Genomic DNA, 27,857 nt, shown 5'->3' on the forward strand with positions numbered 1-27,857 from the left:
TTTCAGACCTACTTTTAAGAGTTGGAAGACAGCTGAAACAATTTTAAGTTAGCCTTCACATTTTGGCATTATCAACAACTATTTGAACAAATCCACCAGCTATAGCTGCTTTTTATGACACTGCTCTAGCCAGGAGATAGATAACACTGTAACCAGATGAGTGCTTCCTGTCTGATTTTTCTCTCGTCTTAAAAAAATTGAAGAGTGTACCAATGGCTGTGTTGGGTGATATAGACTCTGCATTGTTCTCCTGCTACGATTATTTTTGGAAAAAATTATATTTTGTTTGTATAAGATTGTGTGAAGTGTCATAGAAGACCCTGAATAGGCCCATTCAGATGAAAAGTAGATCCAAAATCAAGTGCTCAAGCAGGTACAGAGGCAAAAACAGAGTGGTAAAAACCCATGAACCTTGTAGAGGTCTCATTTCTCTACAGTGAAATCCCTTTATAACCACAAATTTCCAAACTCTATTTAGGGGTCTACTTTTTTTTGGTATCTTTGCTAAGACAGAATTTCAGCAGCTTGATATAAGTGCACTAAAGTAAGAGTCAAAAGATTGAGGTTCTAACCGAAGACATGGAAATTACTTCTGAATGATCTCGGACAAATTGTAAACAGGGATAACAACCTAGCTACTTTATAGATCGATCGTGAGCCATGTTAAATAATACATCTTGAAGCTATCTATTTAGCCATCAACCACGTCTATCTACCTTTTCCTGCAACAGGTGAATTACAAAAAAAAAAAAATGCATCCAGGATGGAATAAAAAACAATTTTTTTTTGGCTCCATGGCATGTGGGGTCTCAGTTCCCCAGCCAGGCATCAAACCCGTTCCCCTTGCAATGGAAGCACAGAGTCTTAACTACTGGACCACCAAGGAAGTTCCTGAAATAAAGATTTTAAAGTGAGCAAGGAAAACAGGATTAGAGAGATTATGGGTGGAAGGAGAGATAAGTAAGAAAGTGGGGTTAGAGCATAAAAAGCATGCTGCAAGGTCATTGTATATTAGCTAGAGGTGGATAAAATAGTTAGCTGTTTCTAGCAGCCTAAAAATGCTTTGAAATCTGACATGGGCTACACAGACATAAGGCACTGTAATTAAACTAATGTTTCAGATCTGCTATACTATGATTTGATTGGTGTTTATATTCCTGAAATCTGGTTAGTTCATGAATTTTTTTGTTTGTTTGTTCTGGTTTGCAATGCTCTTCAGGAACAGTATGAACTGGTCTACAATGCTGTATTAGAACTATTTAAGAGACAGATGGATGTTATCAGGGATAAACACTCTGGAACAGAGGTATATTTTAAATTTGATATTTTGCAAAACAGTTTTTTTCATGTTTGATTTTGGTCAAGGGATTTCAGATTAGTTGCAGGACAACTTATACTTTATCATCACAACTAAATTGGAGTGTCAGGTGTGCATGGGGCTGCACTATAAATCTCCTGTGGAGGACAATTTAATTGAAGTACTTTAACTTAGAAAATTAATCTCTTGGTTAACCTATTGCATACCATTTTCAGCTAAATTTAGAAACAATAGGAGTGGGTTAAAGGGTAAGCATATATTCTGTTTCCATGTTTTAAACAGTTGTGTGGCAATTTAGAAGTGAGAGTGACAATTACAAAGTGAAATTATAGTTGAGTACAGATGTGATTTTTCAGGTTACTCTAGCCTCATTTTGATTGCATATGTGTCATCAAATTTTGAGAATATTTTAGAATAGCTAAAGGATTCTTAGCTGAAAATGTTAGGTATAAAAACAATTATGATTTGACCAAATTCTAATTTAAAAATATTGAGCATTCTAGATATGTTATCATGTCATCACAAAAATTGATGTCAAATATTTACTGTATAATCACAAAGTATTAGATTCTGAGCAAACCTTAATAAGACAAAATTATTGGTTTACCTTCCAGGGTGTACGTAACATATACAAATTAATTTAATTTTTAATATCTCATTTTTGTATTATGAATCTGAAAATATTCACTGAGAGCCTACTGTTTCCACAACATTAGGAATACAAAGTATATAAGACATAACCCTAATATCACAACTCCTATTACTTGAATGATGAAGCACAGGGAGTGAAAGAAAGCCAAAAAACTGTTGAGGTTAGGGAATGAACTAAGCAATCCTATAGTTAATGTCAACTCCGGAGAAACAATGTAGGGGAAGGAGATGGAAACAAGAATATAGTTGCCAGACATTGTTACTTATATCCTGTTCATGCCTGCTTCATTGGCTAGTACTCCCAGAACAAGTTTAAATAATAGAGGTGATATGCATGACCTAATTTTAATGGGAGAGATTCTCATGTTTCACTACTAAGTGTGATGCTGATTTGATTGGAGATATATTTTTTAATTGTCTAAGAAAGTATTCATTGACTTCTATTTTATTAAGAATTTTTTTTGGAAAGAATGTTGAGTTCTGTCAACTGCATATCTTTGCATTTATAGAATGATCACATGGATTTTCTCCTTTGACATATTGAGACAGTCATATCCTTGGATTTGTTAATATCAAGCCATCCTTGCTCTTAGAATAAAACCTTCCTGAACAAAGAATACTCTCTTAATGTGCTGCTGGAGTACATGGGTTAATATTTTATTTAGGTTCCAGGAAATGTCAGTACTCAGATTTAGCCCAGTAGTAGTGCCATGGCTCCAGGCAGTTGAGTTGTTTGGAGTGTGCCCTTAGTCAATAAATGGGAACATAGGAACATGGTTCAACCTCCCACATAGGGAATTGATTAACACCAGCCAAGGAGGACTTCTGCTTCTGGGAAGATCGAGTAGACATACTTTTCCCTATTCCTTCTACTAAATATAACTAGAAACCCTGGACAATATATACAAAACAAATATAAGAAGACTCTGAAAGATGGAGAGAAGACAGACCACTAGGGACCTTGAGACCTGAGGAATGACATGATGGTGAGTTCTTTTTCCTCATATATCATGGATATGGAACTGAAGGAACCAACAACTTGGAAATGCCAAAAGTGCAGACAAAAAAACCTCAACAAAATCCTGCTCTCTCTAGCCAAAGGACCAGGAAAGGGACAGCCCAGCAAGCCAGAAAATTTTTAGATAATAATTACTCTACTTCAGTCAACACTAAAGAAAAAAATGGCCCCCAACCCTACCTATGCCAGCAAAGTGGAGAACCTAGATTCCCACCCTCACAAAGACTGTGATAAAGAGAAGGTCAGTGGGTCAGATATGTGTATTCTCTGTCACATCAGAAGGACAGTGCTAATGTGTCATTCTTGTGAGCATTCTAATAAAGAAATACATATATCTGTTTAAAAAAAAAAAGAGAGAAAAGGTTAAGTAAAGAGCTAGGAATTTCATCCCCACTGGCCTGCAATGAGGTTTCCCTGCAGTGTCAGTAGAGACCATGTGGGGAGCCTGACTTTCCACCTGGCAGTAACCCAGTGCCCCCATGACACTCCACTGATGGAGTGTCAGAAGAGGCCTAGTGGAGAGTCAGGACTTTCACCATCATCCAGCAGTAATGAGGCCACCCCGACCACAGTGTCAGTAGAGACCACATGGAGAGCCTCTCCCAAGGTGTCTCCCTTCAGGCGTCAACAGAGACTGTGAGGAAACTGGTGGAGGTAGAATCTACTTGGCAATAGCAAGGCACTAATGAGGCAGCACCCCCTCCCTCCTCTTTCCCCTGTCAGAATGGATTTAAAAAGGAGAAGCTAAAAGGGAAGGTTTAACTGAGATCCACGGATTTATAACAATACAAAAATATCTAGGTTTCATGTGAAAATCACTTGTCATACCAAGAACCAGGAGGATTGTAAACCAAATGAGTAAAAGACAGTCAATAGATGACAACACTGAGATGACAGAGGTGTAAGATTATCTGACAAAGATTCTAAAGTAGCCATGATTAAAATGCTTCAGTAAACAATTACAAGCATGCTTAAAACAATAGAAAGGCTCATCAAAGAAAGATAAAGACCTGCCAAAGAAACAGAAGATATAAAGAAGAAACAAAAGGAAATTTTAGAGTTGAAAAATAACAGTAATGGAAACAAAATAGCTCAGTAGATGGGCTCAACAGTAGAATACAGGGTACAAGGAAAGAATTAATGAACTGAAAGACAAAACAATAGAAATTGCCCAATCTAAACAACAGAAATAAAATAAACTAAAAAATAAAATAAAATAAAAATAAAAAGTAGACAGAGCCACAGGAAACTAATTGACTGTAACAAAAACCCTAGCATTAGTGTCATCGACGTCCAAGAAGGAAAGGAGAAAAAAGACGTGTCTAAAAAATTACTGAAAGAATCATCATAATTAAACTTCTGAAAACTAAATACAAAAATTCTAGGAAGCAGCCAAAGAAAAATGATCTTAACTCTAGGGGAAAAACAATTAGAATGAAAGTGAATTTGTCATCATAAACCATGGAGGCCAGAAGGAAGTGGCACAGTATTTTACAAGTGCTGAAGGAAAAAAGCTGTCAACAGAATCCAATACCCAGTAAAAAAAACATCCTTCAGGAATGAAGGGGAAATCAAGACAGTCTCAGATGAAGAAAAACTAAGAGAATTTGTTGCCAGTAGGCCTACCCTAAAAAAAAAAAAAAAAAAAAAGGCAGAGGAAGTTTTGTAAATAGAAAGGAAATGATGAAAAAAGGAAGAACATGGTAAGCAACATGGGTAAATATAATAGGTTTTCCTTCTCCTCTTGAGTTTTCTAAATTGCTTAATAATTGAAGCAAAAATTATAACACTGATGTGGTTCTAAATGTATTAGAGGAAATATTTAAGACAATTATACTGTAAAAAAAAGGAAGGGTTAGGCATGTAAAGGGAGGTAACACTTCTGTATTGAACTAGTAAAATGATAACACGTATAGGCTTTGATAAGTTATGAATATATAATATAATAACTAGAGCGACCCCTACAAAAACTGTACAAAGATATATCTTAAAAAACACTATAGGTAAATCAAAATGAAATTCCAAAGATGCAGGAAAGAGAAAAAGGCAGGAAAAAGAAAAGAGAAATGAGAAACAGAGAGAAAAAACAGAAAACAAAATATAAAGTTGGAGACTTAAGCCCTACCATATTAATAATTAAATTAAATGTAAATGGTACAAATACACCAATTAACAGATTGGCAGAGTGTATTGAAAACATGACCCAACTATATGATGTCTATAAGAAACACACTTCAAATATATAGGTTGGTTTAAAATAAAGGATTGGAAAAAAGATATATCCTGTAAACATTAATAAAAGGAAAGCAGAAGTAGCTATATTAATACCAGATAGACTTCAGAGTAAAGAAAATTATCACAGTTAGGGAGGGAAATTGTATAATGATAAAAGGGTCAATCCCCCAATAAGATATAGCAATCCTAAGTGTGTATGGACCAAACAGAGCTGCAAGATACGTGAAGCAAAAACTGATAGAACTAAAAGGAGCAATAGAAAACCCCACAGTTATAGTTGGAGACTTCAAAACTGCTCTCTCAAGAACTGATAGAAAACTCAACAGAAAGTCAGCAAGAATATATGAGAACTTAACACCATCTACTAACAGGATCAAATAGATTATTTATAGGATGCTCCACCCAACAATACAAGGATATACATTCTTTTCAAGTGCTGATTGAACATATACCAAGATGGATCATATCCTGGGCCATTAAACAATCTCAAAAATATAAAGAACTGATATCATATAGAATGTATTCTCTGACTACTGTGGAATCAAACTAGAAGTCAATAGCAGAAGATAACAAGAAAAGATCCAAACACTTGGAAACTACACCAGACTCTTCTAAATAATTCATTGAATCAGAAAGGAAGTTTCAAAGGAAATTTCTAAAAAACACATTGAACTGAATAAAAATGAGAATACCACATATCGAAATTTGTCGGACAGAGCTCCAGTAGCGCTGGGAGGGAAGTTTATAGCCACTTACATGCATACATTAGAAAACAGTAAATGTCTCAAATCAATAATCTGAGCTCCCACTTTACGAATCTAGGGGAAAAAAAAGAGTGAAATAAACCCAAGAGAAACAGAAGGAAGGAAATACTAAAGAGTATAAATCAATGAAATTGAAAACAGGAAAACAAAAAGAAAAATCAGTGAACCAATGATCTGGTTCTTTGAAAAGATCAGCAAAATTGACGAACTTCTAGGAAGAATATAAAGGAAAAAAGGGAAAAAAATAAAAATTACCAATATCAGGAATGTAAAAGGGGCTATTTCTACAGACTTTGCAGGTATCAAAAGGATAATAAAGGATATAGTATGAACAACTCAACACATACATATATGACAACTTAGATAAAATAATGTATTACTTCCTCAAAAAACACAAACTACCACAGCTCACTCAACATGAAATAACTTGAATAGCCTCATAATGATAAAGAAAACTGAATTCATAATTTCAAAATTTCCCAAAAAGAAATATCCAGGCTCACATAGTTTCACTTGAGAATTCTACCAAATCTTTAAGAAAGAATTAACACCAATTTTACACAATCTTTACCAGAAAATAGATGAGGAGGAGACAATTCTCCATTCATATTTTTTATTGTGGTAAAACTACAGTATTTTTACCACTATGGAAAAAATTACCATTTTAACCACTTTAAAATATGAGTGACATTTAATACCTTCACAATGTGTGTGACCATCATTACTGTTTATTTCTAGAAATTTTTCATCATTCTAAACAGAAACTCTCCATCCCCTGTATCTGAACCCCTAATAGTTTCTATTCTACTTTCTGTCTCTATGAATTTGCCTATTCTAGGTACATGATATAAGTGTAGTCATATATTTACTCTTTTTATCTGGATTATTTCATGTAACATAATGTTTCAAGGTTCATCCATTTTATAACATATATCAGAATTTCATTCCTTTTTATGGCTTTATAATATTCCATTGTGTGTAATACCACATTTTACTTACCCGTTCATCTGTTGATGGACACTTGGGTTGTTTCCACCTTTTGGCTATTGTGAATAATGCTCTTATAAAAATTGGTGTACAAATACTTGTTCAAGTCCCTATTTTAAATTCTTTTGGGTATATACCCAGGAGTGGAATTGCTGGATCATGCAGTAATTCTATGTTTAATTTTTTAAGGTACTGCCACACTGTTTTTCACAGTGGCCGCAAAATTTTACATCCCCACCAGCATTGCACAAAGGTTCCAATTCTTCCACCTTCTTGCTAACGCTGGGTATTTTCTGTTTTTTTTGTTTGTTTGTTTTTGGTTTTTAAGATAATAGCCATCCTAATGAGTGTGAAGTGGTATTTACGACCTTGATTTTCATTTCCCTAATGATTAGTGATGTTGAACAGCTTTTCATGTGCTTACTGGCCTTTTGTACATCTTCTTTGGACAAATATCTATCCAAGTCCTTTTGCTCTTTTTTTCTCTAGGTTTTCTTTGTGGTAAAATATACATAAAATTTACTACCTTAACCAATTTTAGCTGTACAGTTCAGTGATATTATGTACATTCATATTATTGTGCAACCATCACCACCATCCATTTCCAGAACTCCTTTCATCTTGCAAAACTGAAAGTTTATACCCATTAAACACTAACTCCCCATTCCTCCCTAAGCCCAGCCCTTAGCAACCACCATTCTGCTTTCTCTCCCTATGAATTTGACTACTCTAGGTACCTCACCAGTACTTGTTAGTTTTTGCTTTTGTTTGTTTTTTAGATAATAGCCACCCTAATGGGTGTAAAGTAGTATCTCATTGTGGTTCTGGTTTACATTTTCCTGGTTAGTGATGTTAAGCGGACTCTCAACCACTGCGCCACCAGGGAAGCCCTCTCTGCATGAATTTTAAGATGAGGTTTTCTATTTCTGCAGAAGCACCTTTGGAATTTTTATAGGGATTGCATTGAATCTGTAGATCACTTTGGGTAATGTTATCATAACAATATAATATCTTCCACTTCATGAACATCGAATGTCTCTCTATTTATTTTATTTGTCAGCAATGGTTTGTAGTTTTCAGTATATAAGTCTTTCACTTCCTTGGTTAAGTTTATTCCTTAGTATGTATATTTTTGATATATATATATATATTAGAATTGCTTTCCTAATTTCCTTTTCAGAATGTTTATTGCTGATAAACAATAATAAACAGTATAGTAGTGCAACTGGTTTTTGTGTGTTGATTATATATTCTGCAATTTTGCTGAATTGGTTTATTAGCTCTAGCATTTTTTTTTTGTGGGTGTGTGTGGAATCTTTCAACATATAAAATTATGTCATCTGCAAATGAAGGTAACTTTACTTCCTCCTTTCCCATTTTGATGCCTTTATTTGTTTGTTTGTTTGTTTTCTTACCTAATTGCTCTGGCTAGAACTTCTGGTATTATGTTGAATAAAAATGGCAAGAATTGGCATCCTTGTCTTATGCCTGATCTTGGGGAAAAGCTTTCAGTCCTTCATCTTTGAGTATGATATTAGCTGTGGGGTTTTCATATATGGCCTTTATCATGTTGAGGAAGTTCCCTTATATTCCCAGTTTATTAAGTATTTTCATCATGAATTTGTCAAATTTTTTTCTGCATCAATTGATATGATCATGTGGGTTTCTTCTCCTTAATTCTATTAATATGATATATTACACTGATTAATTTTTGAATGTTGAACCATCCTTGCACTCTGGAAATAAATCTCACTTGGTCAAGGTGTGTAATCCTTTTACTATGCTGAACTCAGTTTGCTAGTATTTTATTGAGGACTTTTGCATCAATATTCATAAAGAATATTGGTCTGTGGTTTTCTTTTGCCTGTAGCATCTTTGTCTAGCTTTGGCAACAGGGAATTACTGTCTTCATTGAATGACTTAGGAGTGTCATTCAAGTTTTAGGAAGAGTTTGTGCAGGATTGGTGTTTATTCTTCCTTAAATGGTACAATTCACCAATGAAGCCATCTGGTCCTGGACTTTTCTTTGTTGGGAAAATATTTGATTACTGATTCAGCCTACTTATTAGTTGTAGGTGTATTTAGATTTTCCATTTCTTTCTGAGTCAGTTTTGGTTGATCATATGTTTTTAGGAATTTGTCCATTTAATCCAGGTTATACAATTTGTTGGCATACAATTATTCATAATCTTATACTTTTTGTTTCTGTGAAATTAGTAGAAATGTCCCCACTTTTATTTCTGTAATTTGAGATTTTAGCAATTTCAGTCTTCTCTTTTTCCCTTAGTCAGTCTCTAGCTAAAGGTTTGTGAATTTTACAGATCTTTACAAAGGATCAAATTTTGGTTTTGTTGGTTTTCTCCATTGTTTTCTCTATTTCATTTATCTCTGCTCTAATCTTTTAATATTTCTTTCCTTCTGCTAGCTTTGGGTTTAGTTTGTTCTTATTCTAGTTTCTTAAGGTATAAAGTTAGGTAATTAATTTGAAATCTTTCTTCCAGGCATTCACAGCTGTAAATTTACCTCTAAGCACTGCTTTCACTGTATTCCATACATTTTGGTATGATGTATTTTCATTCATTTCTAAGTATTCTCCAATTTCTATTGTGATTTCTCCTTTGACCCATTGGTTGTTTAAGAGTGTTTAATTTACACATACTTGTGAATTTTCCAGGTTTCCTTCTGTTATTGATTTCTAGTTTCAATCCATTATGATTGAAAACGATACTTTGTATGACTTCTCTCTTTTAAAATTTATTAAAGCTTGTTTTGTGGCCTAACATCTGGTCTATCCTGGAGAATGTTCCATATATGTTTGAGAAGAATGTATGTTTTGTTGGATAGAGTGTTCTATGAGTGTTTATTAGTTCTTATTTGTTTACATGATTGTTCATGTCTGTCCTCTGTCTCCTTGTTGATCTGATTTTTCTATTCATTATTGAATGTGGAGTATTAAAGTCTCTGTATCAGTTTACTAGGCTTGCTGTAACAAGTACCACAAACTAAGGAGGGCTTAAAACAACAAATTAATTTTCTCACAGTTCTGGAGTCACCAAGTCTAAAATTGAGGTGTCAGCAAGGCCATGCTCTCTCTCATAGCTCTAGGGGAAGAATCTTCCTTGCCTATTGCTATTTTTTGGTTTTTCCAGCAATCCTTGTTGTTCTTTGGCTTGCAGATACATTACTGCAGTCCAGTCTCTGCCTCCATCATCACACCACATTCTCCCTGTGTGTCTCTGAGTCTCTCTTTTCTCTTTTTGTAAGGACACAAGTCATTGCATTAGGGCCCACCCTAATCCAATATGACCTCATCTTAACTAATTACATCTGCAAAGACCCTATTTCCAAATAAGGTCACATTCACATATTTCAGGGATTAGATTTCAACATATCTTTTTGAGAGTCACAATTAAACCCACTGCAGGTGGAATCTTATAATTGTTGACTTTTTAAAAAAACATATTGAAACATCCCCGAAGGCCGGATATATTGTACAATTGATGGTAGCTTGGATTCCATGAGGCATAGTAACAAATTTCATAATGTGATAATTCCTATGAAGAAAATAAAGATTGAGAATGTTTGGGCAAGTGGGTGGGAGTGTGATTTTAGGTTGAGTGGTCAGGGAAGGTTTCCTTATGTAGGTGACATTTAAGTAGAGAATAATTACTTAGAAAGAGCCAGCCATGCAAAATCTGGAGCAAAACTATTTCAATCAGAGGGAATAGTAAGAGTAAAAGCCTCAAATTGGTAACGAGTTTGGTATGTTTATGGAATGGCAAGAAAACCAGTATAGCTGGAGCACAGTAAGGAAGAAAAATGTAGAACAAGATAAGTATGAGGACATAACATAAAAGGTTGAGATGATGCAAGTTCTGAAAGTAAAGTGTTCTTGAGAATAAAGTTGTATTTTAAATAAACAACATTTTAGAGCTTCCACATATGAAAAGATGATGCTATAAGCAAATCCTTCTTAATTTCTATAACACTGTTTAATCCTTTATTTTGATCCTTTTGATTTCAGTATGTGACCAAGTTATTGCTGGGTTCAATATTTTGGAAACTCATATGACTCTTTCATGAATTATTTTAAATCTTTATATTTTCTGAAAAATAACTTTTTAGTCTTATGAATGCTAAAATCTCTTGTGGTCATTGCTTCACTAAAAAACAATCTCTTACTTCTCTTGAAGATTCAAGCAAAGTATTCAGTTTCTAAGCAAAATCCCAATCTAGAAGCAGATTCTTATTCTCCTAATTTACCAAAAAGGTGAGTATAATTTTACACATCTAAATGTTGTCTAATTGTGCCTGGGAGGAAAATCTCATGCTTATATCTCATTGTGATGCTGAGAAGAGGATATGGGAAGAGACCTCTTTGGGATATGGTATCATCATTACTTTCTTTTTGTTTCAGCATCATAAAAGAAGCAAAAGTGATGAACCAGCAGAGCAAAGGAAGGATAAGAGTGAAAAGTGCAGAAGCTTCTTCCTTTGACCTCAGGATTTCTGAAATAAATGAAAAGGAAGGGTTAGTAATGCACCCTTCTAAACAGAGCAGTTCTTTAGAGTTTTTGGAGCTAAATTGTGGTTGTAACAAAAATGCTGACACAACCATGAAATGGGAGAGAAAGGTATTCCCAATAGCTGGGGAGCCTCTTCAGAAGCATCAAAGTTTGGACTTGAGCTCCATTTTGTTTGGAGCACGTCCTAACTCTAAACTTGTAAATGCAGCAGTAAGATGTTTTAATTTAAAGAGGCCAATAATGCGGACCAAATCAACTCCCTTTGAATTGATGCAACAGAGAGACACCAAAGAGTTGGGCGTCGAGGAAAATTTTTATTTGGAATCTCACCCACACAATTCTTATCTTGAGCAGGCTCAAAAAGTGATGCATGTTTCTTCAGCAGAACTGAATTATTCACCATCATATGACTCTAAGCATCAAATGTGCAATGCCTCTAAAGCAAAGCAGCATGAATCTGGTGCTTTTAAAGTACTTTCTTACATGTCTTTAGTAGAAGATCCTTATTTTTCATCATTGTCTCCAAGTAGTGCTGGTTCTAAGATGTCTCTTGATTTACCTGAGAAGCAAGATAAAACTGTTTTACCTTGTTCTTCACTGCCAAAATCTTCTACAACCCTCTTTCCTTATTACAATTCACATGATTCTTCAGCACTGAATCCTCCGACCAATTTCCCCCCCCCACTGAACCAAGAGACAGCAGTAGTAGGTAAGTTATTTTAAAAAGTTTGTACAGCATTTTAGATTTGACTTTGTTTCTATAAGATTTGGTTTTGTCTTACCCCCCCCACCCTCTTATCCTTCTCTGCTTCCTTCTCCTTTTTCTTCTCAAAAAAAATAAATTCCATGAGTGTTTTGATGATGTGATGAGTTGAAAATAGCAATAACAAATACATAACATTCCATGAAACAAGCAATAGTGGAGGCAATCAGATCTCGTACAGGACCTATGCCAGCCGGCGTGCTTCTAAAGGCAGCAGTCCTCATTCCTAGAAGTGTCTATCAAATGTCCACAATTTTGTTATACAGCAGAAACTAACACAACATTGTAAAGCAATTATACTTCAGTAAAGATGTTAAAAAAAAAAGTCCACAATTTATCCTTAGCATGCAGAAGCAACTTCCAAAAGAACATCAGAAAAGATTTGATCAACAGCACCACATGGTCACTCAGAATTTTTGTTGGAGAATCATGTGTCTATACTAAATTGAACAGATTGCTAAGAATTGAATTCTCTTCCTGCAGGAGTTGGAAGAGGAGGACTTGATTTCCTCTTGTCCTTTTATAATAACTTTATAGATGAGGACACATGTTCAGTATTCTGTATGATATTTTAATCTTATAAGACTTTAATTTCATATTTTATATCTTATAGTTCTGTATTTTTGCATATTATGCATATTGTTTCATATTACTGAGTGGTTTGAAAGTAGGAGTAAATACTTGGTTAGATAATTATAATAGTTTGATATGAAAGAAGATGCTGTGAAAGAAGAGTTAAAGCAAGTTTAACTCTCTTAGATATGTCATCAGAAATTTATAAAGAACGGTTCACCTAGGTAGGAAGTAGAGAAAGCTTTTTCTCTATGACATTATTTACTGTACAGAGTTCCTCAATAGATACGTAGATGCCTAGTTTTGTTATAAAAATATTCCATCTGGATCTAGTTTCTTCTTTGGTTAGAAGGAAGGATTACATACTTTGATCTTGTTTTATGATTTTAAAAAATTTTATTTTTCTAGATACCTATAGTTCCTTAAACTTCCCTGAGTGTCAGCATTAGGAACCAAATCCTTATCTTCAAGGATTGTAGCAACATTGACATGTGTGCCATCTGGTGGCAGTTTCTCATAATAGCATTTAAATTCTATAAAAATTCTGAATACTTCTATAGAAATATAGAAAACCGTGTTATACCATTTTTTTGTAAACAGGAAAAATATCAATATTCTTAATTCTATAAGAATGAAGAATAGACACTAAAATCTTTGTGATTTTTACCTGCTCTGTAATTGAATCTTTGGCATGTCAACGTGCTTTATGATGTTGTATATTCGATGTAAAACAAAAGGCAAGAGTTACGGAGAAAACAATCCAAAGCTTCCTAAATTAATATAAGATGTTACCTTATGTTAACTGATACTCAGTGACTTAATCAAAATACCTTTGAGCTTTTAAAAGAAACAATAAATCTTGAAGAAGAATCAAAATCCTCCTGGGTTTCCAATTTAGGATTAGAGAATTTATGTTGTTTTCTCCTTGAGTGAACAGATACCAGCTTAAATATATTAATGATGCTTGACATAATTTGTATCAAGATTAGAATATAAGAATTTTCTTTGGATTTTTCTAATTAAACATTTTGATTATATTTCGGGCATTTTGGATAGCAACTTCTCCAAGAATAGATGATGAAATTCCCCCTCCACTTCCTGAACGGACACCTGAATCTTTTATTGTGGTAGAGGAAGCTGGTGAGTACAGCTCAGTAAGTGTAAAATAAAGTGTGGATTAACTATATTACTTCTTAGGTCCTCTCAATATTCTGTGTGCTATTGCTGAGTAACAATTGCTCTCTAAAACTACAGCACTAAAATTGAAACATATTTACTTTTGTTACAGGAGAATTCCCCCTGGATATTCCCAACTCTTTAACTTCAGCTGTGAAGGTAAAAATTGGAACATCACTAGAATGTAGTAGAACATCTGAATCAAAGAAATTTGATGATTTGGTAAGACTTAGACCAAGCAAGGTCAATAACATTTTTCTGATTCTACTCACTTGGATTCAGTGGACTATAGTCCTATTCCTTATATATATATATATTTTTTCATAAATTTACTTATTTATTTATTTTTGGTTGCATTGGGTCTTCGTTGCTGCGCGCAGGCTTTTCTCTAGCTGCGGTGAGCGGGGGCTACTCTTCGTTGCGGTGCGCGGGCTTCTCATTGCAGTGGCTTCTCTTGTTGCAGAGCGTGGACTCTAGGCACACGGGCTTCAGTAGTTGTGGCACTCAGGCTCAGGAGTTGTGGCTTGCGGCCTCTAGAGTGCAGACTCTGTAGTTGTGGAGCACGGGCTTAGTTGCTCCTCGGCATGTGGGATCTTCCTGGACCAGGGCTCGAACTCATGTCTCCTGCACTGGCAGGCAGATTCTTTACCACTGCGCCACCAGGGAAGCCCCTTCCTTTTATTTTAAACACCTATCACTTAGTAAATCCTAAGCGGATACTATTTATAAAACAATGTGCTAGAGGATGTGGGGGATAAAAAGATGTATAAGACACAATTATTGCCCTTAAGAAACTTATAGTTCAGTAATGGGGATATAGCATGTGTACACAAGTCTTTATTTTTGTCTGTATTTATTATAACAAGGCAAATATAATCAGTACCATATGGAAGATAAGAACTTTGAAACTGTGAGAGATCCCTTCAGGTTGGAAGTGATCAAGGAAGACAGTGAAAGAAGAAACATTTGACTTTATTCTTTAAGGACAGTTAAGGCAAAATAATTGTTTCATAAGTAGATTGCTTGTTCATAGCAGTCATCTGGTAGGCTGTTTCTTGTGAGCTGTGATAACACAGAGAGTAGTTTTTTAAAAAAAATAACAGATGTCTATATGATTTAAGATAAACCTTTTGGAATAATGTTCCCTGCTTCTAGAAGAAAAACCTATACCTTCAACAATCTGTTATTCATTAGTATATAATTCTATGAACCAACGGTCTTAAAATTTCAGAGATCAGAAAGGTAATTAACTAAAACATTTAAACACGCTTACAATTGCAGTGCTGGTGGGCAAATATTCCCTGCCTTTTAAATTACACATTTTTTAAAAATTTATTTTATTTATTTATCTTTAGCTGTGTTGGGTCTTTGTTGCTGCATGCGGGCTTTTTCTAGGTGCGGCGAGCGAAGGCTACTCTTCGTTGTGGTGCATGGGCTTCTCATTGCGATGGCTTCCCTTGTTGCAGGGCATGGGCTCTAGGTGCACAGGCTCAGTAGTTGTGGCTCGCAAGCTCTAGAGCGCAGGCTCAGTAGTTGTGCCACACGGGCTTAGTTGCTCCGTGGCATGTGGGATCTTCCTGGACAAGGGCTCAAACCCATGTCCTCTGCATTGATAGGTGGATTCTTAACCACTGCGCCACCAGGGAAGCCCTTAAATTACGCTTTTAATGTGCTAGTAACTGTTACTATTATTGCTAATGGTCTTTATCTTAACAACTCCCAGAGTAAAGAACAATCACTACTTTTTCAGTGTCATGAAGTAATTTCAGTGGCAACAACCTTACCTGGAATTAAATTTTCAGGGAAATGTTCTGAGTAGGAAGGAAATAACTATAAAAAGGATCAATTTAGGACCAATATTCATGACATATACAAATCACTGTAGGAGTGGATGATTCTTCACAGTTCAGCACATTTATAAATTAGGAAAAATAGTGTCAACATTTCATAACTCTCTCTATTGGTATATGAAATGTAATTTTAAAATGCTATTTATTGCTTTGAGTTTATAGATTTCTATACATGTTCTTCTTTCACTTTGACTTTCTTTCTTTTTCAGAGTGTAAAACCCCAGAGTCCCAAATCAGGTAAAAAATTTTCTTTGGCTTTAGATGACATTTAGCCCTAAGAATTTGTACTGCAAGAATGGCTCATTAAGTTTAGAGTAATTCACCTTAGGAGATGGCTTGGTTTCCATAATAGCTTCCACTATTTATTGATTTATTTCTGGTTTTCCTAGGCTAGTAGTTTTGTTTTGTCAAGGGCAAAAGGAAGACAGGATTTTAGAATTCTGCTCCTTGATATATAGCCCTAAAAAAAAAAACAAAAAAACCCAAACTATTTTAGATACAATCTCTTAAAACTTTGCAGCAGTTCCATTTTACTGTTTTTATCATTGTTAACAGTGTGATTCTAAAAAGTTATTTCTGGTCACTTAGGTCTTTAACTTGTCACTGCTTCTTAGTACTTTCTTGCTTGTTTTATACATTGAATAATAACATCAACAGCAAACATCCTTTGAACACTGATAGGTACTTTACATACATTATAACAGGTAGTAGTTGCCCTTAACACATTTATTCATATTAACATATTGCTCAAATACGTAAATAAGCAGTATAACATAGAGGTTAAAAAGCATGAGCTTTGGTGTCAGGTAGACTTTCATTCAAATCCCCAGCCTACCAATAGTTATCAAAATCTATGACCTTGGTTACATTACATACTTTATCGATTTTTCTCACTTATAAAATGAGGATAATAGAACTCCCCTTCTAAGAGGATTTTTGTGAGGATCTAGTGAGATAAAGCATATAAAGCTTTTAGCACAGTGGTTGTCAAATAATAAGCTCTCATTAAATGTTACCTATTATAATTTTTATTAGGTAATTATTAAATGAACATTTCCTAAGCAAGTTCCGTGTGCCTTATACAGTGTTAGAATAGGCAGAATATTTAAGAAAGGGCGCTGCTTAATGATTATATATGTATTCAAATTGGGTAGACAAAATTAACACTCACTTGGAACCATTCAGTGATAATCTATGTGGCACTGATTATCATCACCAGGAATCTGGAATAAAGAAAGGTATCACTGGGGTGGTTAGGAAAGGCTTGAGTAGGTGAAAGAAATTTAAGAATATGGATAGAGGAAAAAAGAGGGAATTCCAGGAGCAGGGATCAGAGTAACAGTGACTCAAAGGTAAAAATAAGCATGATGGGTACAGAGAAATGGTAAGTAGGTTAATTTAATTGCAACAGAGGTTCTATTATAGGGAAATATGGAAACTAAATTTGGATAGATAAAATGTGGGAAAATTCCAAAGGACTTAAAAGCTAGGCAGATGAAATATCCACAACAGACAAATCTATGTATAGAGAAAGCAGATTTGTGGTTGCCAATCTAATCTGGAGGGAATGGGGAGAGACTGCTAAATGAGTGTGGAGTTTCTTTTCAGGACAATTAAAATTTTGGAACTAGATTGTGGTGATGATTGCACATCACTGTGAATGTACTAAATGTCATTAACGGCAAATTTTGTTACGTGTATTTTATCACACACGAAGCTTGGCAGAAGAATTTAAATTTAATTCAGTAAGTAATAAACATTGTAGGTTCTTCGTCAGGGGAGTATTAAGATGAAAATGGTGTTTTGGGAAGGTATTTGGCGGGATATCGCTACCTGAAAGTTATAGTCTCATAATATTTCCTAAAATCAAACGGGAAGGTGATAAGCTACTTCAGAGTAGTTATCAAATATTTATCAAATGCCTACTATATGCCAGTTATTGTATTAGGTGATGGAAATAAGTATTGCACTTAATTTTTGCATATTACCCAGCATATAAGGAATAAACAAGAGAACTTTCTTTATAGGTAAGTCCTAAGACGTGAAAAACCCAATGACCAAAGACAGATAAAACTCTAGCACTTAACCACATACTCATTTTCAAAAGACATTAATAGGGACTTCTCTGGCAGTCCAGTGGTTACAACTCTGCGCTTCCAATGCAGGGGGTGCGGGTTCGATTCCTGGTCAGGGAACTAAGATGGCACCTGCCACACGGTGTGGCCAAAAAATTAAAAAAAATAAAAGACATTAATAAAGTATATAATTATACTTAGCACTGTATAATGAGAAGCATACAGCAATAGAACACCATTTGTGTCTCTAGGACTTACGTTATGGGAAAATAGCTCCATTATTTAAAATTCTTTATCATGGAAATTTTCAAACACACAGTTTAAATCTACCATAATAACAGTAATCACACTAATAAAATTAATAATAATTCCTTAATATTATCTAATATCCAGACTTTGTTCAATTTTCTCAAACTGTCTCAAACATGTCTTTTTACAGTTGGTTTATGTGAAGCTGGATTCAAACAAAGTCTGCACATTGCCTTTGGCTTATATGTTTCTTAAGCCTTTTAAAGTTTGTAACAGTTCTTCTTTTTGTTTTCTCATGCCATTTATTTGTTGAGGGAATGGGCCATTTGTCCTTAAGATTGCTAATATTCTGGATTTAGCTGTTTGTATCCTCATGGTTCTATTTAACATGTTCCTCTATCTCCAGGATTCTCTGTAAAATTGTAGTAAGATTAGAAGCTTGACTAAATTCAGGTTCAATTTCTTTTGAAGAATACTTTTGTAAGTGAGCTACAAGTTTGTGATGAAGCATAGGCTCATTGGTGAAAGAGCTAGAATAACAAAGTTCTTGAGGCTCCAGTCAATGTTCAGATAATTTTTTATTTGGCTGTTGTAGGTTAATATTGAAAAATTGGAAAAGTTATACAAAACCAAAAAGGGATTTTTAAAAATAATTTTTATTGGAGTATAGTTGATTTACAATGTTGTATTAGTTTCAGGAATACAGCAAAGTGAATCAGTTATACATACACATATATCCACTCTTTTTTAGATTCTTTTCCCATATAGGCCATTATAGAGTATTGAGTAGAGTTCCCTGTGCTATACAGTAGGTCCTTATTAGTTATCTATTCTATATATAGTAATGTGTATATGTCAATCCCAGTCTCCCAATTTATTCCTCCCCCAACTTCCCCTTTGGTGACCATAAATTTGTTTTCTACATCTGTGATTCTGTATTTTGTGAATAAGTTGATTTGTACCATTTTTTAGATTCCATGTATAAGCAATATCATATGATATTTGTCTCAAAAAGGGATCTTGACTTAGGACTTTTAATTGATGAATTTTTTTTTTTTGCTTTGTTGTATACTCTTTTCATAGATAGACATCAAGATCGTTCTTCTTCCCTGCCACCTCCACTGCCAGAAAGAACCTTAGAGTCCTTCCTTGTTGCTGATGAAGATTGTAAGTGGCAGTGCTCTCTCTCAAAAAAGTTATAAAAATGAGACCATTAAAGGTTAACAATAAAGTAGGATCTAAATGGAAAAGGTACAAAGAATGATTAAATAACATAAAAATAATACATTTTAAAATCCCATAATGCATTGCAAAATGCATAAAAAAGTCAGGCTAAGAATTACTGAATATATACCTGTATACAATCTGAAGGCTTAAGAAGCTATGCAACAAAACACGTTTTTTTTTAGGTATGCAGACTCAACCTATAGAGACTTATTCTACTAGCTGTCCTAACACCATGGAAAATTCAACATCTTCAAAACAGACATTGAAGACTCCTGGAAAATGTTTCACAAGGAGTAAGGTAAAGAAGATAGGAGTTTATGGAAATATGCCAGAGGCTTTCCATTACTGAAAGTGTCCCTACCCCTGCCACTCCAACCCCGGGCCACCAGCATTAAGATGAAAAATTAGACTAAATATTTTCACTGATATTCACTGTTGGTCTCACAACGATCAAAATTAATGGAGGGAAACCAAAAATTTAAAATAACCCAACAACTTAAAGCAGACCCAATAAAACTATCAACTTTTTTTCCCTGAAACTAGACAAATTGATTCCAAAGTTCATATGGGGGGAAAAAAGAGCAAGAATAGTCAGTAAACCGAAAAAAAAAAAAAAAAGTAAAAGCAATGAAAGAAGGGTAGCTTTATCAGATATTAAAACATCGTAAAGCCTCAATAATTAAAATGGTATGATATTGGTGTATGAAAAGAAACACATACCAGCAGAGCAGAAGGAAAACTTCAGAAATAGATCCAAAAATGTATAGGAATTTAGTATATGATGAAGGGAACCTTTCAAGTCAGGGAATAAAAATGGATGTTTTAATCACTGTTGTTGGTTCAACTGGATAACAACCTAGAGGGATAAAAAGGTAGGATCCATACCTCACAGCTATACCGGGATATATTCTAGTTGGATAAAAGATTTAAATGCTAAAAAACAAAAAACCAACCCATCAAAGTACTAAAAAAACCTGGAAAGATTACTTTACAACCTGGGAGTGGGAATGATCTTTATAACTATGATTCAAAATCCAGAAGCCATAAGAAGGGAGATTTATAAATTTAACTAAATAAAACAGAAAATTTCTGCATGGTAAAACAACAACAAAAAAATCACGTTAAAAATCAAAAGACAAAGAACAAATTGGAGAAAAAAATATCTGCAACTGGCATCATAGTCAAAGGACTATATTTCTTTAATATTATATATTTCTTTAGCAATTCATAGAAAATAATAACCCTAAAAGTGAGCAAAAATACATGATCTGATAATTCAAAGATAAGTAAATGTGCATGATCTGACTTTTAAACATTTGATATGTTCAACCTCACTCATAATAAAAGAAATACGAATTAAAACCACAGTCACATACTGTGTTTCATGTTTCAGAAGGGCAAATTCCAAAGTCTGACTACATTCTCTGTTAGGCAGGCTATGGGAAAATAAGCACACACTTGCAATCTTGGTGGTAACGTAAGTGGTATAACTTCTATGGAGGACAATTTAGCAATACCTATCAAAATTACCAATGCATATATCTTTTGACCCAACAATTCCACATTTAGGAATTTATCCCACAAATATGCTTGCTCATACATGAAATGAAATGTATACCAGGTTATTCATTATACCATTATTTATAAGGGTAGACAATTGGGAACGTAAATGTTAATCATTAGGGGAACTGATTAAATAAATCATAAATAATGGTATATGCATACAATGGAATTCTATGCAGCTAAAAAAAGAATGAGGACTCTCTCAATATACTTTTATATATTTTATTAACTTTTGCTTAAAAGGGTGAAAATATGATCTATATTTATATTATATATTCATAAGTAACTTTGGAAGGATACATAAAAACTAACAACGATGGTTACCTGCAGGGGGAGGGTCAGAAACTAGGTAGATGGAGAGCAAAGATGGGAGCATTTTTACTAGGATATTTTGAATTATAAATAATCTATATTTAAAAACTAAATAAAATTTTTCAAAAAAATTTATTAAATACCTATTATATAGAAGATTACATTTCTAAGTATTAGGAAAATAGAAATGTCATAAAGGACATCTAAATGTCCTTGAGAAGAGTACAGTCGATCTACTAGAATGCCTATATAAGAAACAACGTGAAAATTATCAAAAAGTAAAATACTATGGAACAAACTGAAAACATACACCCTGAGGAAATGTGAAGAAAAGAAGAAATCTGGGTAGATTTCTAGAAGAGGTTAAGTTAGAGACTTCACCATAAAGGAGGCAGAAGACATGGGTTTGCTGAAAGAGGGAGAAGAAAGTAGCATGGTTAACAGTATGAAGTGAACCTCAGTAAACTGAGTACCGAAAATGACTGGCAAAATTTTTTGGCCTGAATGGGAACGGCAATGTATCACAGCTATCTTCAGAAGCCATTGTGGGTTCTGGAATTGTCGCCTAGTAAAGAAGACAAGTAGGAACTCCATCTTTCCCCCTGACACAACAATAGCACTATTTCTAAATAAATAGTGTGATTCTTATATGGGTGGAAAATGTAGCAAGATAAGATCAAGTGGAGACTTTGCACTGAATTAAAAAATGGCAAGATAGAAAAATAATTTTGTACATTTGATATCCATTTTTAAAGAAATTAATCCTTTTGACTGAAATCTATATTTCTAGTTGATTAAAGTATTTTGGATTTCACAGGGAAAAAACTCACTTTTTCCTTTTCTTCATTTTGTAGAGTTTGAAAATTTTGCGAAACATGAAAAAGAGTAAGTTTCTTTCACTTATTTTTGGAATACACATACCACTTTCAATATTATGTAATTTTTCCCTATATAACCACTCTGAAAAAATGAACAATATTATTCCTAAACAGAACCTTGTAACAGTCCTATGTATCAGAACAATCACCCCTAGGCCTTGTACTCTGCTAGGTTCCACAATGCTAATACTAGGTAGGGAGTAAGGGGAAAGAAAGTTTGTCTGATACACAGGAATAATAGTATGATGTTTGGCATTTTCTACCCATGCTAAGATGCTGTCATACAAGTGTGTTATTTAAAATTCCCAGCGGTCTAACCTCAGAGGTACTTTCTTTGAAAGTAGTCATAGCAAAGCATACTGTGAAACAAATGTGTTGATTTAATAAAATAAGCAAAGTATTGACACATTTCCATTTTTACCAAGTATTATTAGCAATAAAAGTCTGTTGCTTACTGTTTTTCCTATATTGTAATGAAAACAAAACCCAGACTCCTGAAACTGTGGGAAACTGATTATCTTAGAAATCCTATTTATAACTACAAAGTATATAAAACGTTGCGGTATATTTTTTACAAATTTGATCCATTGCGTTAGTCATCAAGGACCAAACAGCTATTTGGTACTATACTGGTATTGTAGGGAGAAACAAAGAGCACTGAGAAAACTTGATTTAAGGTATAATCTAAGTAAGAAGGTTTATAGCTGAATCTTACTCTTTTCACTCTATCTCCCTTTCCATAAACTTGTGCTAGTCTGCTTTCATTGCCACCATATCTGATCTCTGAAGTGAACTGATTTCTTACTTATGATGGGCTAAAGCATGACTGGAAAATATACTCTTTCCTCTAAAGTCAGTCAAAAGAGAATTTAAACACTGCAAGAAGAAATTATAGTATATAACATAAGAAATAAAACAGCTAAAAGCAAAGAAATGAGTGACTTGAATAGCTAGCCAACGATTGATTTGATCCGCTTAGCTTATGAAACACCCAGTTTTCTTTTTTTTTTAATTATTTATTTATTTTTGGCTGCGTTGGGTCTTTGTTGCTGCATATGGGCTTTCTCTAGTAGCGGCGAGCGGGGGCTACTCTTGGTTGCCGTGCGCAGGCTTCTCATTGTGGTGGCTTCTCTTGTCGCGGAGAACAGACTCTAGGTGCGTGGGCTTCAGTAGTTGTGGCGCACGGGCTTAGTTGCTCCTCAGCATGTGGGATCTTCCCGGACCAGGGATGGAACCTGTGTCCCCTGCATTGGCAGGCGGATTCTTAACCACTGCTCCACCAGGGAAGTCCCTACAGTTTTCTTTCTCTAATAAAAAAGCAGAAAACAAACCCAAAAAAGTTTCTTTCTCTAGCTCCAACCCTGTCTTGGGGATATCAAACAAAGATACAGAAACTTCAGGAAGATTTAGGTTGGCATAGATGTGAGATATGGTATGACTGTCTGAGACTCTGAGACTTATTTCTAATTTCTATTTCTCAGTTGCCTTCACCCTCTGGTCTTCTGTCCTTAAATTAAGAACAAAATCTGGCCCCCAAAGTTGATCCTGAAGCTTTAGACTTATCTGCCTTTACTTGCATGTGTTCTTTTCCCCTTCTAGATGGTCCATGCCTCCTGGGTTCTATATGTTCTCCCTTTAGCCTGGATGCCTTACTGGTCCTACTTTTAACGAAATTAGGATTCTTCACCTGTTGTTTTAAGTTAGCATCTAAGCCTGGTGTCAGGCTCTTTCATTCATTCATTCATTCAATGAATATGTGTTGAGTGCCTCCTATGTGCCAGGCATTCTGCAAGGCAGTGGGCATGTGATGGTGAACAGAACAGTGTGAATTTGGTGTGTTGTAGGCACTCAAAGGAAGCCATCATAGCTGCAGGGTATTAAGAGGAGAAAGGAGTAAGGTGTGTCCAAAAGATGGTAGAGATGAGAGGTAGTTAGATCCTTATGGGTCATGTTAATGACCCAATGGGAAGCCACAGAAGAGTTTTAGACAGAGATGTTACATGATCTGTCTTTTGAAAAGATCATTCTGGCTGCTGGTGACAAGAGTTGAAGCTGTCAGCTATGACATCTGATGCCTACTTTTGGTGGGAAAATTTAGCTGCTAGGAAATCCTTCATTTGCAAGTGACAGAAAACTCAACTTTAGCTTAAGCAGAAAAGGGGAATTTATCAGCTTATGACCAAGAGTTCAAATGATGGAATTAAAGATGTAAAATCTCATTCCATATCTCCTAGCTTTGTTTTACTCTGTTAGCTCACTCATAAGCAGGCTTTTACCATGTGATTTCAGGTTTATGATGAAAAAAATGAGCTTTTTCCTGGTTGCTCAAGCAACAGCCTGACTGATGGCTAGTGTTGATTGGGCCTGATTGTCTTGGCTAAACCTAAACCAATTATTGCCAGTATATTTAATGCTTGGATTAAGAAGATAGTGTCATACCTAACATTCGACAATTGTTACATGTGGACGCTGACCAATAAGGAATGATGTCAGACCTAAACAACTGGTGTGACCATGGCAAAGTACCAACTGACAGCCCTAGTCATAGGTCAGCTCCTTCATCTAAGGGTTGAATGAGCTCCACGAGAAGTATGGCCATTGAACATTGGAGAGGGGTGGTTTCTTAAAGGAAAATTCAAGTTCTATTATCAGAAGAAGGAATTAATGCTGAGCAGACAGCATAAAAGTATCTATGACAAGCTAGATGCAGAATAGTAGTTCACTATACATATATGCAAAATCTTTGTCTCCAGTTATAAAAAACCAGTATTCCCTTTTGGGACAATTGTTTTCTTTCTGAAGGATGTTATATACCTCTCAGCTCATGTGCAGTATAGAGATGATTGCTATCTCCTGAACTTTCTCACCTTCACCCACTTGTTTTCCATGTCTCTATCATCAGTGGCTAGCCCAATGCTTGCCACATAATAGGTATTCAATAAATATATATTTTAACTGAATCTGATTGAAATTCATGATTTACTCTAGTGATTCACACTCAAGTAGCTCCAGGAAGGGGGAGGTCTTTCTAGAATCTTAGTATGAGGTATGTGTTTACAAACATATATGCAGCCTTCACACTACATTCTGAAAATGATGAGAACAAAAAAAGGTGAATATTTAGTAATTTCTCCCCAATTATGTACTGTTTCTTAGAAAGTTTATACAAGCCTGAAATTATCCTTTTTTGCTGCTAGACAGTGCTTGTGCAAAATATGGACCATGTTTTCAATGGATTGTTTTCAGAATTGGGCGGATACTGATATGTGAATATATTAAAGTGCTGGGAAGAGAAATATATTTTTAAGTCTGCCTATAGGTAGCTAAAACAGCAAAACAAAGCAACATAACAGTGCTTTTGGGGAGATTCTGGGCCTAACTAGAATCATCCATAATGGGAAAAAAGTAGGCTGGATAGTGAAGAAAGATATTCCATGCGTAGAGGATGGTGGAAGAAATATCACAGACTTGCCACGGTTGAGATAATGTGGAGAATAAATTATTTAAAAGTGTACTTAAGAGCGATCAGAGTGCAAAGTAAGATGCAGTTGAAAGCCAAAAATGTAAATCCCAGAAAAAGTTGATTCACAATAAAATGGATTGTATTCCTGAATCCTTTGGTGATTCTCTCTAGTGTTGGGTTTATTATACAATCTGTTTGCAAAGAAAAGAAAACTTAAAAAAAATGCACAAAAAAATGAGAAAATTATAGTGTCAACCCATTTGTAAACATCTATATTTTGTTACATTTGATAGTGATATGTTTATCTGGAAGTATTAATTAATTTGGAGGGAATGTGTAATCTCAACAATTAAGTGGTCTGAGTCTGTATCCATTCTTTCCCTTACATTTTTTTCTTTTGATTCTAGGTATCTGTAATTCTTCCCCATCAAACAATCCTGCAGACTCTGTTCAGTCAAATAACTCCAGCTCCTTTTTGAATTTTGGTATGTGTGTTATTTCCCAGAGTTAAAAAAATATTTATCTTAATTATTCATTTACAGTATAAGAGATACAACTTTAATATGATTTAAGTTTGCATGTATAAGTCCTTATGTGTATATTATTTTTCATGCCATTTATCTTTTTATTTTTGACCTCAGCTAACTGTTACATCTTACACAGGCCTGAATTGTCTAGCATATATGGAAAATAAAACTAGGTACCAAATGATCATGTTGGCATGTAGTAAATGAATGTGAAAGCCAAATGAAGAAATTCTGAAATGCCATAATACTCTAGTTCATATCTAAGCAAAGTTATAAAAAATATACAAGCGTGATGAAAAGAACAGAAGATGCTGCTATCTAATCTTGTGTAACTCATGCAACATTAGGCGCTGAAGCACAATTCTGACAGTTTAAAGGAACTGTTTGCCCAATTGCTCTTTAGTAAAGCTATAAATTTAAAATAATTTTATATTAAGCATTCTATTATTCTATATAATATAAATTCATGATACTATTTAAGGTAGTATTATGTATACTATAATTTTTATAAGGAGTATAGCAAATAATGTAGGATATTACTACTAAAAATTATTATTAACCAAAAAGCAAACCCCCTGAAAAGGTCTGGGGGACCTCCAGTGGTCCCAGGGACCACATCCTGAGAACAGTTGCTCTATGGTATTGTCCTTATCTGAATGATCAGAATTGTTGCTGCCACGTTCAGATTGCAGGTGGCAAGAAGATGAGAGAAAAATGTGGAAGAGGTGTGGCCTCCGTTTCTGGTCTTAAGGCACTGGCCTGGAAGAGGCAACATTATGCCGGCTCACATTCCCTTGAAAAGAACTTATACATGTGCTATATCCAAACTGTAAAAGACACTGGGAAATGCAATAATGCTGGGCAGACAGTTTCCCATATACTATTCTATTCCTGAAGAAGAAGCAAGGAAAAATTTTAGTGGACAGGTAGCAATCTCTGCCACAATTGGGGTTATGGTTCCTATCTCACCATGGCAAAGTATTCAACTAGACTCTCTGGATCTGTTTCTTGGGCTTTAAAATTTTACTTGGATTACATTAACTCTAAGGTTTAAAATGTTATAATTAGAAAAAAGTTCTTATGAAATCATTTAGTTAAAAAGTTCATGTAGAATATTATATAACCTATGAAAAAAGCACCAAACTTTACCTGGAACACAAATGTTGCTTGCTTCCTTCTTTTCTCTCAGTCAGAGACACCACTTGAATAACTCATGGCCCATCTAACTTTACAACAGTCTGTGATATAATACGAGGATAAAATATTGTACAGCTGCCTCCATGTTGTTTCTTCTCAAAGTTGAATATTTTATCTACTTAAAAAGCAGCACCTAATTTTTTCATTGGTTCTCTTTTATAAAAGAGGCATTATAAGGGTATTTTACTCAAAAAGTACTTAAATGTGAATGAAAAAATTTTGTGGTTTATAAACATTTTTATTTTTATTTTTCCTGAATTGTCCTACATGCAAAAAAGGTAGCTCACTACTGTTCTAAACTATTGAGTATTGATCAGTGAAAAACACTGAGTGTAGCTATTCCTCAAATTTCAGATACCTAGTACTTATGTGTTATGTTCTTACTTCTATTCTCAGTCCACTTCGGTTACAATCAAGCTATCTGGACTGAATGGATAATTTTGTGACTATTGTGTGAAACTATTGAACCTGGAATATATTTCCTTCTATCTTCTTATTTACCACT

General features: G+C 34.6%; 1 protein-coding gene across 5 annotated transcripts in view; it reads left to right on the forward strand.

Moving 5' to 3' along the window:
• PTPN22 (protein tyrosine phosphatase non-receptor type 22) overlaps positions 1–27,857 on the forward strand; it is a 50,943-nt gene that overhangs the window by 19,087 nt on the left and 3,999 nt on the right. For 3 of the 5 annotated variants that reach the window (XM_022584025.2, XM_022584027.2, XM_022584029.2), the window contains 10 exons: positions 1,220–1,306; positions 11,167–11,243; positions 11,391–12,208; positions 13,892–13,975; positions 14,124–14,233; positions 16,071–16,098; positions 19,269–19,352; positions 19,595–19,710; positions 22,142–22,172; positions 26,036–26,113. In XM_022584025.2, the coding sequence (XP_022439733.1) occupies positions 1,220–1,306; positions 11,167–11,243; positions 11,391–12,208; positions 13,892–13,975; positions 14,124–14,233; positions 16,071–16,098; positions 19,269–19,352; positions 19,595–19,710; positions 22,142–22,172; positions 26,036–26,113 (1,513 nt within the window). Of the gene's footprint in view, positions 1–1,219; positions 1,307–11,166; positions 11,244–11,390; positions 12,209–13,891; positions 13,976–14,123; positions 14,234–16,070; positions 16,099–19,268; positions 19,353–19,594; positions 19,711–22,141; positions 22,173–26,035; positions 26,114–27,857 lie in introns of those variants that run through there. The other 2 variants (XM_022584026.2, XM_022584028.2) reach the window with 2 other exon arrangements.

This window comes from Delphinapterus leucas, chromosome 1 (genome assembly GCF_059928025.1).
Source record: "Delphinapterus leucas isolate spDelLeu-1000000601 "Yukka" chromosome 1, BTC_Dleu_Yukka2, whole genome shotgun sequence".
Classification (NCBI taxonomy): domain Eukaryota; kingdom Metazoa; phylum Chordata; class Mammalia; order Artiodactyla; family Monodontidae; genus Delphinapterus; species Delphinapterus leucas.